This window comes from Nomascus leucogenys, chromosome 3 (genome assembly GCF_006542625.1).
Source record: "Nomascus leucogenys isolate Asia chromosome 3, Asia_NLE_v1, whole genome shotgun sequence".
NCBI lineage: Eukaryota > Metazoa > Chordata > Mammalia > Primates > Hylobatidae > Nomascus > Nomascus leucogenys.
The window spans coordinates 96,865,653-96,882,699 of record NC_044383.1 but is presented as its reverse complement, the minus strand read 5'-3'; the positions used below and the strand labels follow the sequence as shown (position 1 = coordinate 96,882,699).

The 17,047-nt window shown below is 42.4% G+C and overlaps 1 protein-coding gene across 2 annotated transcripts in view; it reads left to right on the top strand.

Moving 5' to 3' along the window:
• SLC22A16 (solute carrier family 22 member 16) overlaps positions 1 to 17,047 on the top strand; it is a 51,631-nt gene that overhangs the window by 406 nt on the left and 34,178 nt on the right. The window contains exons 1-2 of one of the 2 annotated variants that reach the window (XM_012505967.2): positions 16 to 278; positions 1,226 to 1,291. The exons of the other annotated variant lie outside the window; for it this stretch is intronic. Coding sequence (XP_012361421.1) covers positions 1,245 to 1,291 — 47 coding nt within the window. The 5' untranslated portion in view covers positions 16 to 278; positions 1,226 to 1,244. Of the gene's footprint in view, positions 1 to 15; positions 279 to 1,225; positions 1,292 to 17,047 lie in introns of those variants that run through there. 2 annotated transcript variants of the gene reach the window in all.

The following is a 17,047-nucleotide window of genomic DNA, read 5'->3' as shown; positions in this document are numbered from 1 at the left end:
GCACCCCCCCGCCGTGAGGGGCCAGATCGCACGCGTAGCGGGTGCCTGTGCCTGGGCGCCCGTTTCTCTAATCCGCCGCCACTTCCCTAGACGGCTGCTGCCGCGTTCTGCCTGGCGCCGCCGTAGGGCCTCCCTCTGTGCCTGGCGGGTATTCCCCAGGGACAACCGTTAGTCAGAGTTGGTTGCCGTTTATGAAAACCTAATATGTGCCAGGTACACTGTACCTGGCGCTTACACATAGTTCTTCATTTGATGTTCACCGGGACCCTGTAAAGGAAGTGTTCAAATCCTTATTTCAGTGATTGGGAAACTGAAGCTGGCGGGGTCAAGGACTCATAGCCAACTCATGGTGGAACCACGTTTAACCTCTGTACACCCTCTTTTCATTTGTTAAATTGATTAAAAAATTTTTAAATTATTCATTCGTTCGTTCATTCATGGACAGAGCTCCTCTATCTGATTCAGTGTTTTGAGAGGAGAGGTAGCCAGGTGAGGGGCCATGCAGCGTGATGGCCGGAGATTTGGAGCTGCGTCTAAATCCTGGCCTGCTACTTACCTCTCATGTGATTCTGGAGATACTTTGTGTCTCAGTTTCCTATCCAGAAAATGGGAATCAGGCTGAGCGAAGAGATGATGTGGTGCTGTTCTTCAAGGCGGAAGGTTGCATGCGTTTTGGTTTTGATTCCCAGTGTCTGCAAAAAAGAGCTGTTAGGACAGAGGAAAGGGGCAGGAAGCCCCAGCTGTTCCCTGCTTCCTTCTGCTTGCATCATTGAACTCTGCCTTGTGCCTGGCTCGGTCATAAGCCGTTGGTACATGTTACTTCCTTTAATCTTCACTACAGTCTTATAAGGTTGGTAGTATCACCCTCTTTTCACAGATGAGAAAACCAAGGTTTCTGCCTAAGCACAAATCTAATACTAGCAGGGCAGAATTGGATGCCATTGGATGCCCATCACCTCCACAGCCCACACTCTCAACCATGATGCACTGCTGAGCACGGTTAGGTGACGGCTCCTCGGCTGGGCCAAGCTCTTTATGTATGATCTCATTTCATCCTTCTGGAAGCAGAATAGCACAGAGGTTAAAAGATCAGTTTTAGGGCTGGATGTCTAAGTTCCCATTCTGGCGCTACCACACATTAACTATATGGTCTTGAGCATTTTATTTACCACTTTCTTATCTGTAAAATGGGGCTAATAATAGCAGTACAAATGTTTTCAAATAGGAGTAGTGAAAATGTGTATATGAGGACTCTGCGTGCAGTTTCTGATCCTCACAGTAACTCAATGAGGTAGGTGGTACTAACACCTTAGTTCCCCTGTGTTTTTTAGGGATTAGCTGAGGTAATTATATTAGTTGGTGTTTGACTAAGGTGCCCTATCAAACAGATTCCTCAAATGGAAGTTTATTCCTCTCCAGTAACTGCCCACAGCAGGATCTGTGCTACAAGGCCATTCAGGGACCCTAGCAGGTGGGGCAGCTCTGCCATCCACTGCATGGGGCTCCCTGTCTGTGCCTGGAGCAGCTGCTCACCCATGGTGACAGCTCACTATGGTGAAAAGGGGGCAAATGGGTTTGAGGAGACAGCTCTTAGCTGGCCACCATAATGTATGCAAAAGTCTTATTATTCAGTAAGTTCTCAATAAGTCATGGCTATTATCGTTACCTGAGTTCCCATATTGGTGGTCCGGGTTGACTCGTGAAAGCAGCTTACAGGAGGGAAAATGGTAACAAACCACTGGTTATGTAGCAGAAGATGAAAACAGTGTGACTGTAACACAGTACCCCATTTTTCTCAGATATTTGTTCTAATTGGTCTCTGTTCTTTGTAAACAGAAAGGAAAGTTATTGTGATGATTATTTAGTCCTCTGTTTAAGGGAGCCTAGTGAAAGTGTTAAGTAGAGCAGTGGTCCCCAACCTTTTTAGCACCAGGGACTGGTTTTGTGGAAAACATTTTTTCCCCAGACCTGGTCCCCAACCTTTTTAGCACCAGGGACTGGTTTCGTGGAAGACATTTTTTCCACAGACCTGTGGTGGGGTCGGGGGGATGGTTTCAGGATGAAACTGTTTCACCTCAGATCATCAGGCATTAGATTCTCACAAGGAGCATTCAACCTAAGTCCCTCGCATGTGCAGTTCACAAGGGGTTCACGTTCCTATGAGAATCTAATGCCACCGCTGATCTGACAGGAGGTGGAGCTCAGGAGGTAATGCTCGCTGGCCGCTGCTCGCCTCCTACTGTGTGGCCCAGTTTCTAACAGGCCATGGACCAGTACTGGTCAATGGCCCGGGGCTTGGGGACCTCTAAAGTAGAGAACCCTGATCACCTCTCATTTCTCATTGGTCATTTCTAGAATAAGGAAGCACTATTCTAGTGCTGTATTTATTTCCCCTTTAAAAGGGGAAAACAGACCAGGTGCGGTGGTTCATGCCTGTAATCCCAGCACTTTGGGAGGCCAAGGCAGGCGGATCATGAGGTCAGGAGCTCGAGACCAGCCTGGCCAAGATGATGAAACCCCGTCTGTACTATAAATACAAAAATTAGCCATGCACAGTGGCGGGCGCTTGTAATCCCAGCTACTTGGGAGGCGGAGGCAGGAGAATCGCTTGAACCTAGGGGGTGGAGGTTGCAGTGAGCCAAGATCGCGCCACTGCACTCCAGCCTGGGTGGCAGAGCGAGACTTTGTCTCAAAAAAAAAAAAAAAAAAAAAAAAAAAAACTGGGCACGGTGGCTCACGCCTGTAATCCCAGCACTTTGGGAGGCTGAGGTGGGCAGATCATGAAGTCAGGAGATCGAGACCATCCTGGCTAACGCAGTGAAACCCCGTCCCTACTAAAAATACAAAAAAATTAGCCGGGGGTGGTGGCGGGCACTTGTAGTCCAACTACTCGGGAGGCTGAGGCAGAAGAATGGCATGAACATGGGAGGCGGAGCTTGCAGTGAGCAGAGATTGTGCCACTGCACTCCAGCCCAGGCGACAGAGCGAGACTCCATCTCAAAAAAAAAGGGAGGGGCGGGGGGAAACAGGATACCTGAAAAGAACTAAAATACCATTCCAGGATTTCTCCTGAAACACATCGTGGTTCCATAAACTTCAAGCTTAAGCTCCATATGAAAAGAAATTTAGGAGACTGAGATTTAGGCACCTGTGTTGGGAGGATCTGAACCTGGGTCCCTGAGTTAGTTGTCCTGGGATAAGAGGAGAGACAGTTTAAAAGTTTAGAGTTGGAATGTGGAGCCTGTGGCAGACCTTCATCAATGGATAGAGGTAGGGTTTTGTTTTTTGTTTTTTTTTTTTTCAATATATAGAGTTTTTCTGGCTCTTTTTTGACTTCAGCATATGAACATCATAACATCTACTACATAACCCTATGTGGTAGGGTACAGTGTGCCATACAGTGCTTTCCGCGTGTTAACTCATTTCATTCCCACAAAGCCCATTGTTTAGATGAGGAAACTGAGGCACAGAAAGGCTAAGGATCTTGCTCATGGTCCCTGGTCATAAGTAACAGGGCCAAGATCAAACCTTGGCACTCTGGCTCCAGAGTCCATGCTCTTAGCTACGATGGGCTCCAACAGTTACGCTTTTATACGGAATGATATAATCTAGGACTGAAAGCAATTTTCTTCATCCGTCACCCAGATTGCATGGGTCCATTGCCTGGGGCTTCTGGCCGCCCTTGCTTTTCCTCTCCTCTGGATTTTCTGCCGATTGTGTTTGTGTGATTATTTTTCCATTAGTGTGTCACATCTATAAGCCTGTTGTCCTGGTGGACCCCTAGGTTGGGTACATGCGTGACACCCCTGAGGGCCAAGAATCTTTGTAAAAGAGAGAGTGATGTGTTAGAATGCTAGATGCCTAAGGAAATGGGGTTTGGTTTTTTTCAAGAGGTTATTCTTGCAAAAGGGAAAGGGAAATTTGAATTGAGGGAGTGCTTAGGACCTTTCTAGCACATGGAAATCATGTTTATGTGAACTAGCATGGCTTGATTGGGGGCTACTTAGTGGTTTATTATTTTGGGGTTATAAAATATGAGAGTGAGAGAGGCAGGAGGTAAGCTTACAGTCATCTCCATGAGTGTTTTTGTAGGTCATGCTGCAGAGTTTGGGTATCAGAAGATTACTTTGCAGTGCAGAGGGTGGATTGGAGGGGCAGTGAGTAGGACACGGGGCCCAGTGAAGACCTAGATAAGAGCCCAGGTGAGAGAGAAAGAGGGTCTGGACAGTGGGAGTGTGGGCAGGGAGAACCAGACAGTTTTAGCAGGTGGAGTTGATGGGACCTCTTGGCCCTAAGGCATGAAGGAGAAGTGAATGGGACCACATACCCCTCCTAGCCCACCCCATGTCCCATGCCCTGGATTTCTAGTTTGTGTTGGTGATGGTAGCCTAAACTCAGAAAGTTACCCTCCAGGCGGGGCAGGCCTAGATATCGAGCTCAGTTTGAGATTGGTTTACCTTGAGTTCCTTGTGGGAATTCCAGGTGGAGACATCCAGGGGGAAGTTGGGTAGATAATCTGTTGCTCAGGGAAAATGCCCCCTTGTCAATATGGATCAGGTGGACACCCAGGGCTGCAGTCCAGCTGGCCAGTGCCTTGTGGACAGATTAGGCATGCCTTGGCACCTGTTCCAGTTGTGCCTCAGCAGGGGCGTTGCTGAATACTTTTCCCTCTCCCTGGGCCCTGTAGATAGAAAACTTTTAAACTGATATATTACATATATGCAGAAAAGTGTCCACCATAATCTACAACCTGATGAATTGTCATACAGTGAACACACCTGTGTTACCTCCACCCAAATCATCTCCTCTTATGCCTTCCCCCAAGCCCTGCTCCGTCCCTGTCCCCCAAGCTCACTACTGTCCTTACATCAACCATACTAAATGTTACATAAGTGGGGTAAAAAGCACGTGCCCTTTGGCTTCTTTTGTTCCACACTGTGTTTGTGAGGTCCACCCATATTGTGTGTCACAGTAGTTAGTCGATTTTCATAGCTACATAGTATTTAATGGCACGAATATTTCACGGTTCATTCATTTACTGTTAACAGACGTTTAGACTGTCTCCAGGTTGGGCTTATTATGAGCTGCCTTTCTTGCATTTGTCTTTCAGGGTAGGGTTATGTGTCGCTTAACGATAGAGATACTTCTGAAAAGTTCATCGTTAGATGATTTTGTTGCTCTGCAAACATCACAGACTATATTTACACAAACCTAGATGGTACAGCCTGCTACACACTTAGGCTCTGTGGTATAGCCCCCTGCTCCTAGACTACAAACCTGCACAGCATGTTATTGTACTGAATACTGTAGGCAGTTGTAACACAATGGGAAGTATCTGTGTACCTAAACATGGAAAGGGTATAGTAAAAATATGGTATTAATATTATAATCTTATGGGACCACTGTTGTATATGTGGTTCATCATTGACTGAAACGTCGTTTTGTGGTATGTGGCTCTACCTGTGTATGCATTTCGCTGGGTAGATACCTAGGAGATGCTGTCACAGGCGGTGCATGTGGTCAGCTGCCAGAGAGTTTTGCAAAGTGGTTATAACAAATGTCACCCTCACAAGCTGTTTATTGGTTTTTGGTTGCTCCACAACAATTGTCCAATAGTTTGAATGTCAAACCTTGTATCAGTACATAGTTTAACCAGAAAACTAGATATCCTGGGGCAATGTTTTCATCCATATCGGCATCTCCTAGGAAGCTTCTTAAGCTTGTAGAGGCCTTGACCTCACCTTAGACCTCCTGAATCACAATTACTAAGAGGGGGGCAGAAAGACAAACCCTAGCTTCAGAGGCCTGCCAGGGTGGGTGCTGTGTTGGTGTGTGTGTGTGTGTGTGTGTGTGTGTGTGTGTACAAGAGAAAAAGAGACAAAGAAAGCAGGAGAGAGGAAGAGAGAGAGAGAATAGTTCTGGTGATGACTGTGGGGGTCACTGGCTGAGGAAGAAAAAAACTGAGGCCAGGAAGGTAGAAACAAACTGAAGAAGCTGGTAGGATCTGAAGACTGGACGTCTGAATGGTGCTGGAAATGGGGTCAGTGGGAAGGACGGGGGAAGTAAGAGGGTGGGGGGTCATGCTCAGAACGTGAGCTTTTCAGTGGTGGAGCTGTTCCAGGTAGAGACTAGTTAGGGAACAAACCCAAATGCCTCAGGTAAACTTTAGGCAAGTTAAACATGCCTGCTGGTTGCAGGGGCTGTGTTGTCATTTGCTGAGTTGAAATTTCAGGGATGGGAGTCAAAGAATTATAAATAATGTGCACCATACGTACATGATTTATGTTCTATTTCCAGTCATATTCATATGGGATTGTTATTGTAGGATGCTCCTTAGGCTCTCAACAAAATTTAGTTTCAAGAGGACCTGATTGTCATGCCCCTTAATTGCCATGGTGTCTAGCAGGTAGATGCTGGTCCACCACAAGCCACACTAATGATCTGGATGGGGTGATTCTCAGACTAGGAATGCTCCTTTAGTTAAAAACTACATGCTACCCTTTCCCTCTGGGATCTCCTAGGAGTGTCTATACTTTTATCATACTTTCACCATAATTTCTTTAACCAGTCTCCTGCCAATGGACATTTCAGTTTTCTATGTTTTGCAGTTACAGACAGTGCTGAAAATAAAATTTATAAATTAACTTTGGGAGAGTTGATATCTTTGTAATGTTGACTACTGGTTATGTTTAGGGAAGTCAAGTTTTATTATTAACAAGAGCAGACAGTAACACCCATTAGTGTAATGTCTTTTAGCAAAGCAGAGACACCTAAGTGCTTGATTTTACAAAAAATTAGTACATATCAACTGTTTTCTTAAGCAAGATTCGTTTTCCATTTTATTTACATCAGCGATTCACTAAGCAAAGATTTTTTTTGTCTGCACAGTTCAGCTAGCTCACAAACTCTGATGTATGTTGAGATGATTAAATGAGATGAGTGTGAACATGCTTTAAAGTATGATCCAATGTAAGGTGTTAGTATTTACTTATTTATTTTTGAGACAGGATCTCTCTCTGTTGCCCAGCCTAGAGTGCAGTGGTGCGATCTTGGCTCACTGCAACGTATGCTTCCAGGTTCCAGCTATTCTCCTGCCTCAGCCTCCTGAGTAGCTGGGACTACAGTCGCCCGCCACCATGCCTGGCTAATTTTTGTATTTATAGTAGAGATGGGGTTTCACCATGTTGGCCAGGCTGGCCTTGAACTCCTGACCTCAAGTGATCCACCCGCCTCAGCATCCCAAAGTGCTGGGATTATAGGCACGAGCCACTGCGCCCGGCCTAAGATGTTAGTATTATAGAGTATGCACAGTGACCAAGACAATGCTGAATCAGCTGCTATGTACAGCACAGGCAGGAGTGAACAGAGTAGAGTGGAGAGGGGAGAATTGACTTCTGCTGTGTAAGATGAGGCCCATCTACAATCTGTGCAATAGAAGCAGACTGGATGGCACTGTAGGGTCAAGGAGTCTCTTAAGAGAGCCATTCTTATTGACTGGAAGATGCTTCTTAAGAAAATGCCAGGGAAGGAAGAAACACCTTCTGAATGGACAAGCCTGCTTCCCAAGGGCGGGTGACCCACCAGCCATGCCAGGTGCTCACCCCCATGAGGCCACAGGCAATATAGCAACCCCAAGGCTCTGTGGTGACATGGCAGCCAGTGCAGGGGCTGGGGACGAGGGATTCTGACCCGCAGGTGTGAGGGTCAGCACCACTCATCTTCACGCCAAGATGTTAGCCTGTGTGGTCTTTTGAGCAAGAGCAACACAGGCGTGTCTTCTCAGCCTACTGTTCCTGCCCAACCCCTCTGTCTAGGATGGACTGAGGCTGATTTCTTTTTTTCTTTTTCTTCTTCTTTCTTTCTTTTTTTTTTTTTTTTTGAGACAGAGCCTCGCTCACTTACCCAGGCTAGAGTGCAGTGGTGCGATCTTGGCTCACTGAAACCTCCGCCTCCCAGATTCAAGCAATTCTCCTGTCTCAGCCTCCTGAGTAGCTGGGACTACAGGCACGTGCCACTATGCCTGGCTAGTTTTTGGTATTTTTAGTAGAGACAGGGTTTCACCATGTTGGCCAGGCTTGTCCCAAACTCCCAACCTCAGGTGATCCACCTGCCTTGGCCTCCCAAAGTGTTGGGATTACAGGCATGAGCCACCGTGCCCGGCCTGATTTCTGATCATTTTACTACCGGCAGGGACATATTAATATTTTCTGGAAAAAACAGAGCTAGCTCCCATTAGCCCATCAAGCACTGGGGCTCCAAGCTCTTCTCTTGGCTGCTCATCCCAAAGAGACCCTAAGAATAGGAATTAGTGTGTTCTCTCTCATCCTGGAGCTAGAAGAACGCTACTTACTTCCCGCCTGCATTTTGCTTTGTATTTTTCTTTCATGGACTAGCTAGCTACAGGGGCTGGTGCCATAGATAGGGTTCAGTTTTGAAACTGTGGCCAACATGACCAGCCTGTGGTGTCCTGATAGCCACAAGACTTGAAATTCATTCCATTTAACCTATTATTTATCTACATGAGGTTCTATGAGAAGTGAGGAATGGTGGCTACATGCCAGCCTGGCAGTTATCTGTGAGGACTTGGAGAGGTCACTAGGTTGCGATAGTCTCCAAAGTGGGGTGTGTTCCCCAGTGGTGGGTAGAGATGATCCCTTGGAGTGCCATCAAAAAGTACCCATTTTATATATGAATGTGTGCATAGAAGTCAATATGTGCAAATGGAAGTTTATATTTCAATATACATAATATGTTAATTTAGCATTATATGAATATATGTATGTATATATGTTCACTTCATATGTCTACATGCACTTCTGTGCACACATACACTTTTTAAAATTGAACTGATGGAGGACCCAGGCTAAATTTTTGGATACACTGGCCTATTGAACATCTCTCTTTAGCAGGGTACTGAGCATGAGTCAATTTCAGCACTGTTCATTTTCAGCCCAAGGTATTCTCCAGCATTCTATAGCCACTGCACTACACACTGTGCTGGGTGCGACAGGAGATACTAAAGTGACTGAACCACAGTTTCTGCTCTGATGAGACTTTAACTCAACCTCTTGTAGGACTTCTGTTGTTGGTTTGGTAGAGAAATAGAAAACATTCACCTGGTGTTCTTTAAAAAAAAATCAACATAAATAACAGAATGGTACTTCAGCTGCATATTGTGTTCATAGAAGAGATGGAAGAGAAGGAAAAATGGGGACTAGAAAATGCATAAATGAGTGAGAATGGGAAAGGCGGACGCAAGTAAAATGACAGGACTGAGAGAAGCTGGCAGTGAAGGATAAAGAGACTGAAAATCGGCATTTAGGTTGGAGGGAAAAAAAACGTGGAGAGAGAGGAGTATGAGAGGAACAGGCTAGACCAGCAGGTCTCAAAATGTGAGAATTCTTGTAGGTCTTTGAAGTCTGCAAGGGCAAAACTTTTTCCTAGCAATACTAAGATATTAGCTGTCTTTTAAAAACTCTCATTCTCTCATGAATGTACAGTAGAGTTTCCCAGAGGCTAGATGATGTGCAATAACGCATCAGATTGAATGCAGACACAGACATGAGAAACCAGCTGTCTTCCATTAATGCAGGTATTAACTGTGGAACAGTGCCACTCTTCTTACTAATTTTGTTTCATTTTGTTTGGAACACTATAGTTATATGTTATTTAATGTTAATATGTGATGAATTTATTATATTTAATTGGATTACTAAGCATTTTAAAATTTCTCCATTTCCAGCCTTTTTTTTTGCCTTAGGAATTGCATTTATTTTTATTTTTATTATTTTATTTTATTTTAGATTCAAGGGTACATGTGTGGGTTTGTTAAATGGGTATATTGTGTAAAGGTGTGGTCTGGGCTTCTAGTGAACCCATCATCCAAATAGTGAACATTGCACCCCATAGGTAATTTTTCAACCCTCACCCCTGTTCCCTCTCTTTCTTCTTTTGGAGTCCCCAGGATCTATTATTTCCGTCTTTATGTCTATATGTACCTATGGTTTAGCTCCCACTTATAAGTGAGAAAATGTGGTATTTAGTTTTCTGTTTCTGAGTTATTTCACTTAGGATAATCATATCCAGCTCCACTCATGTTACTGCAAAGGATAAGATTTCATTCTTTTTTATGGCTGCATAGTATTCCATGGTGTGTATATATACCACATTTTCTTTATCCAGTTAACCATTGATGGACACTTAGGTTGATTCTTTGGCTTTGCAATTGTGAACAGTGCTGTGATAGACAAGTGCAGGTGTCTTTTTGATATAATGATTTCTTTTCCTTTGGGTAAATACCCAGTAGTGGGATTGCTGGATCAAATGGTAGTTCTATTTTTAGTTCTTTGAGAAATCTTGATAATGTTTTCCATAGAGGTTGTACTAATTTATATTCCTGCTAACAGTGTATAAGTGTTCCCTTTTCTCCACAGCCTCACCAATATCTGTTATTTTTGACTTTTTAATAATAGCTATCATGAATGGTGTGAGATGGTATCTCATTGTGGTTTTAATTTGCATTTCTCTGATGATTAGTGATATTGAGCATTTTTTCCTGTTTGTTGGCTGCTTGTATGTCTTCTTTTGGAAAATGTCTGTTTATGTCCTTTGCCTACTTTTTAATGGTTTTTTTTTTTGTATTGATTTGTTTGAGTTCCTTATGGATTCTGGATATTAGCTCTTTGTTGGATGCATAGTTTGGTTTGCAAATATTTTTCCCATTCTGTAGGTTATGTACTCTATCGATTGTTTCTTTTGCTGTGCAGAAGCTTTTTAGTTGAATTAATTCCCGTTTGTCTATTTTTGGTTTTGTTGCATTTGCCTTTGGGGACTTGGTCATAAATTCTTTGCCTAGGCTAATGTCCAGAAGAGTTTTTCCTAGGTTTTCTTCTAGGACTTTTAGAGTGTCAGGTCTTACATTTAGGCCTTTAATTCATCCTTAATTTTTGTGTATGGTGAGAGATAGGGATCCAGTTTCATTCTTCTGCATTTAGCTAGCCAGTTTTTCCCAGCACCATTTATTGAATAGAGAGTCCTTTTCCCATTGCTTATTTTTGTTGATTTTGTTGACAGTCAGTTGGTTGTAGGTGTGTGGCTCTATTTGTGGATTCTCTATTTTGTTCCATCGGACTGTGTGTCTATTTGTGTACCAGTTCCATGCTGGTGTGGTTACTATAGCCTTGTAATATAGTTTGAAGTCAGGTAATGTGATGCCTCTGGCCTTGCTCTTTTTGCTTAGGATTGCTTTGGCTATTTTGGCTCTTTTGTGGTTCCATGTGAATTTTAGAATAGTTTTTTCTAATTCTGTGAAAAATCATGCGGATTCTATAGGAATTGCATTGAATTTGTAGATTGCCTTGGGCAGTATGGTCATTTAAATGATACTGATTCTTCTAATCCATAAGCATGGGATGTTTTTCCATTTTTTGTGTCACTTCTGATTTCTTTCATTAGTGTTTTGTAGTTCTCCTTATAGAGGTCTTTCACCTCTTTGGTTAAGTGTATTCCTAGGTATTTTGTGTGTTTGTGTGGCTGTAATAAATGGGATTGACTTTTTGATTTAGTTTGCAGCTTGAGTGCTGTATAGAAATGCAACTGATTTTTGTACATTAATTTTGTTTCTTGAAACTTTACTGAAGTTGTTTATCAAGTCTAGGAGTCTTTTGGAGGAATCTTTAGGATTTTTCTAGGTATAAGATCATGTTATCAGGGAACAGAGGTAATTTCACTCTTTTTTTCTGTTTGGATACCTTTTGTTTCTTTCTCTTACCTAATTGCTATGTTTAGGACTCCTAGTACTATGCTATTTAGGAGCTGTGAGAGTGAAATCCTTGTCTTGTTCTAGTTCTTAAGAGGAATGCATTTTACTTTTCCCCATTCAGTGTGATGTTGGCTATGGGTTTGTTATATATGGCTCTTATTATTTTGAGGTATGTTCCTTTGATGCCTAGTTTGTTGAGTTTTTTTTTTATCGTGAAGGGATGTTGGATTTTATCAAATGCTTTTTCTGCGTCTATTGAGATGACCTTATGTCTTTTGTTTTTAATTTTGTTTATGTAGTGAATCACATTAATTGACTTGCATATGTTGAACCTTCTTGGCATCCCTAAAATAAAACCAACCTGATTGTGATGGATTATCTTTTCCAAGTGCTGTTGGATTCAGTTTGCTAGTATGTTGTTGAGGATTTTTGTATTTATGTTCATCAGAGATATTGGCCTGTAGTTTTCTTTTTGATGTGTTCTTGTGAGATTTTGGTATCATTATGATACTGGTTTCATAGAATTATTTATGGAGGAATTCCTCTTCCTTAATTTTCTGGAGTGGTTTCAGTAAGATTGGTTCCAGCTCTTCTTTGCACATCTGATAAAATTCAACTGTGAGTCCATCTGGTCCCAGGCTCCTCTTTTGTTGTAGTTGTTATATTTTTTTGTTACTGATTCAATTTCATTACTCGTTACTGGTCTGCTCAGAATTTCTATTTCTCTTGAGGGGTTGTATGCTTCCAGGAATTTATTCATGTACTCTGGGTTTTCTAGTGTGTGCACTTAGAGATGTTCATAGTAGTCTCTGATGATCCTTTGTGTTTCTGTGATATCAGTTGTAATGTTACTTTTATCATTTCTGATTGTGCTTGTCTGAATCTTCTCTTTTTCTTTGTTAATCTAGCTAGCCATCTAACAATTTTGTTTACCTTTTCAGAGAACCAACTTTGTGTTTTGTTGATCCTTTGTATGAATTTTTTGGTTTCAATTTAATTGAGATCAAATCTGCTCTGATCTTTGTTATTATTCTTTTCTTCTGCTAGCTTTGTGTTTGGTTTGTTCTTGATTTTCTAGTTCCTTGAGGTGTTAGAGAGGTGTTAGAGAGGTTGTTAATTTGAGATCTGTCTTTTTGATTTAAGCAATTAATGCTATAAGCTTTCCTCTTAGCACTGCTTTTGCTGTATCCCAGAGGTTTTGGTATGTTGTGTCTGTTTTCATTCATTTCAAAATATTTTTTTGATTTCTGCCTTGATTTTATGGTTTACCCAAAAGTCATTCAAGAGCAAGTTGTTTAGTTTCCATGTACTTCTCTGGTTCTGAGAGTTCCTCTTGGTATTTATTTCTAATTTTATTCCACTGTGGTCCAGGAAGATCCTAATATGATTTTGACTTTTTTTTTTTCATTTATTGAGACTTGCTTTATGGGCAAGCATATGGTGCATTTTAGAGAATGTTTTATGCACAGATGAGAAAAATGTATATTCTGTGGTTGTTGGATGGAATGTTCTGTAGGTGTCTCTTAGTCCATTTGGTCAAGTTTGTATAATCAAATCAACAGATCAAGCTCAATGATCCGTCATCATTGACAGCTTATTGCTGTCAGTATGGTATTGAAGGTCCCTCATTCTTTTACACGACTATCTCTTTTTGTAAGTCTAGTAGTATTTGTTTTATAAATCTAGGTGCTCTGATGCTGGGTGCATATATATTTAGGATAGTTAAATCATTTCGTTGAATTAGACCCTGTATCATTAGATAATGCTATTCTTTGTCTTTTTTTTTTTTAACCGATGTTACTTTAGAGACTCTTTTATCTGATATAAGAAGAGCAACTCTTGCTCTTTTTTGTTTTCCATTTTCATGATATATCTTTTTACACCCCTTTACTTTAGGCTATAGGCATCTGAATGTCTACCTCTATAGCAAGATCAGGGAAATTTTCCTGAATTATTCTCTTAAATATAACTGCTTACTTTTTCTTCTTTTTCAGGATTACACGTAAGTCATACATTTGGTCCTTTTACATAATTGCATATTTATCAAATACTTTATTTATTAAAAAATTCTTTTTTCTTTATTTATTTTTTTACTTGTTTAAATAGGAAGATTGGCCTTCAAGCTCTGAAATTATCTTTTCTGCTTGGTCTAGACTTTTACTATAGTTAAAATTTAATACATCTACTTTGTCTTTCATGTCCTAAGTTTTTGGGGGTTGATTTTCAACTTTCTTTTGCATCTCAGTGAGCTTTCTTACAATCCATATTTTGAATTCTTTATCTGTCATTTCAGAATTTTCATTTTAATTAGGATCCATTGCTAGAGAGCTAGTGTGATCCTTTGAAGGTGTCAAAACACTTTGTCTTTTTGTATAGCCAGAGTTTTTATGCTGATTCCTTCTCATCTGAAGGAGCTTGATATAGTTTGGTTCTGTGTCCCACCCAAATCTCATCTGTTAACTCCCATAATTCCCACATGTTGTGGGAGGGACGTGGTGGGAGATGATTGAAACATGGGGGCAGGTATTTCCCGTGCTGTTTTCATGATAGTAAATGGGTCTCACAAGATCTGATGGTTTTAAAAATGGGAGTTTCCCTGCACAAGCTCTCTCTTTGCCTGCTGCCATCCACGTAAGATGTGACTTGCTCCTCCTTGCCTTCTGCCATGATTGTGAGGCATCCCCAGCCTTGTGGAACTGTAAGTCCAATAAACCTCTTTCTTTTGTAGATTGCCCAGTCTTGGTATGTCTTTATCAGCAGCATGAAAATGGACAAATACAGAGCTGTAGCTTCCTATTTTTGAATTTGCCAACATTTGAATGAGACTTTTAAGGTTTGTATTCTTTTTTCCGTTGAGGGTGTGGCTTTGTTTCTGGGTGCTTTCAGGGGGCCAAGGGTCTCTATGGGTTCCTTGGTTATGGATATCATTTGTGTGATGGCTTTCCCAGATGCTGCTTTTTGTAGTGATGTGTAGAGTGTATGAGCTGACACACTATCTTTTGTAGGGCTAGGAGTGTGGAGGTCTCAGGAAGCTTATCTCATACACTAGCACCGTGCTCTTCTGACAGCAGGTTTTTTGTTTGATGATGCAGTTCAGTCTCTGTCTAGTCCAGTAAGTGACACTTAAGGGTAAGAAGAGCTAGCTCACCCTCAGGTCATCCGATGGTGAGTGGAAGCCCCTTCCTTGATGGGGGTGCTGAGGTCTCGGGGTAGGGGCCAGCACGGGGCTGCACCAGCTCCTCATTCTGGGTAGGCAGGAACATGATCCACTACCTATTATGCCCCTTTTGCAGCACTCATAACCCTCAGTTCATATAAACACTGTCCTTTGGCTCCTGGCCACTCCTGAGGTGTGTGAGAATGCTTCGATTGTGGCTACCACCAAAATGGCCTCAGGTCAGAGCCTCTTTCCCCAGTCCAGAACAGTCAGCTCTGTGGCTTGTCTGTCCTCTGTTGCAGGGACATTGCTACTTTGTGTAGGGAGTAGGAGATGGGCCCTGCTTTTTCTGAAAGCCCAGGCAGTACCACCTCACTTTCAGTGGGGATGCAGCCACTGTGAAAAGTGCTAGAAAACCTTTCTTCAATTGCACGAGTGCTATCTCTTAGCAGAGAAAGCCTCTGCTGCATCTGCAACAGTGAATGGGCGGAGTAGGAAATAGTCTCCTCTCCATGCCCCCTCTCAGCTACTAGTACCGCCCCTTTCAGAGATTGGTGCTGTGCCTGCATTTCCTTTGTCCCAAGGAGCACTTTGGTGGGCTGTGCTCCCCCCTCCCCTAGAAGCAACCTGCACTGAGGGCTAGATTTCTGGGATTCCTGTAGCTCCCCAGGGTCCTGCCGGTCCCCCACGGTTGCCAAAGTCGGAGTGATTGTGGGGTATGCTTCTGGGGGATCTGGTGATACAACATCACGAAGGCTGAGGTTGCTTGGGCAGGGCAGTGGCTCAGAACAGGTGCACAACCAGTATGGTGCCCACCATCTCAGTTCAGGCCTGAGGGGAGTGCCACCACACCTGCATGAGTTGGTCACCTGGTACTTTATTCTCAGGAAGTTCCCAAATCACCACTGACAACATTGCCCAGGGTCACGAAGGCAGAGGGACTCTCCCACAATTTGGTAGTCAGCAGTTTGTTACAGGGGTGAGGTGAGAAGTGATACACCCCTATCTACACTTTCTGTAAGACTCCTGGCTCCTCAGGGGTCAGTCTCTGCCAGATTCTTGCTGTTTTCCTTTTGTCTGCCCCAGCTTCTTCCTGTGGGCTCCCTGGCAGACCCTGGCTCTCTTTCCTCCTCTCCTTCTCCATTTTATTTTCTAATACATAAATGGTGATAAATATGATCCACATAAAGAAAGGCCTTTTGGAATCCTCAAAATTTGTAAAAATATAGAGGCTCCTGAGACCAAAAAGTGTGAGAACTGCTGAGCTGAGGGATGGTCAGAAGCATCTTCCAGTGAGAGGGAGCATCAGGATGCAGTGGGGTGGGCCCGTCTGTAAAGGAAGGAGGGCAATGGAGATTGCATGTGTCAATGGTGCAATTTGACCTCAGTTTGATCTGACAGGCCCTATATCCTACCTCCTATTTTAATGGTTTTATAGGAATGTTGGTGATTGCCTGAACTGATTCTGTTTTCAATCTAAATAATTAAGTACCTGTTCAAAGCTCTGCTATGACTCTTAATTTCAGGGGTTGGAATTTTGTGGGGTAATCCAAATTTCATCTGTTCTATCCTGCTGTCCTATGGGCATAATTGTCCTTATGAGGCAATTTTTTATTTCAGAAAATATGTCACTGTTGGTTTGAGTCTATAAATCTGGAGACTGTATTTTTTAAAATTTTAAATAAACTTTTAATTTTTTGATAATTTTAGATTTATGGAAAAGTTACATAGATAATACAGAGTCCCCATATGACCCTCACCCTGTTTCCCCTATTGTTAACATCTTACATTACCATAACATGTTTGTCAAAACTAAGAAACGGATATTAATACGTTACTATTAACTAGCTATATGCTTCATTTGAATTTCACCAGTTTTTCTAAGTGTCCTCTTCCTGTTCCAGGATCCAGTCCCAGAGTACCACACTGCATTTAATTGTCTATAGCAGTTTCTCAATCTTTCTTTATTTTTTATGACCTTGGCAGTCTTTAGGTATATTGGCCAGGTAACCCGTAGATGACCCCCAATCTGGGGTCTTTTTTAAATTATTAAACTAGGGTTATGGTTTTTGGAAAGAAAACAACAGAGATGAAGTGCCCTTCTCATCAGATCATAGATCTCATCAGAT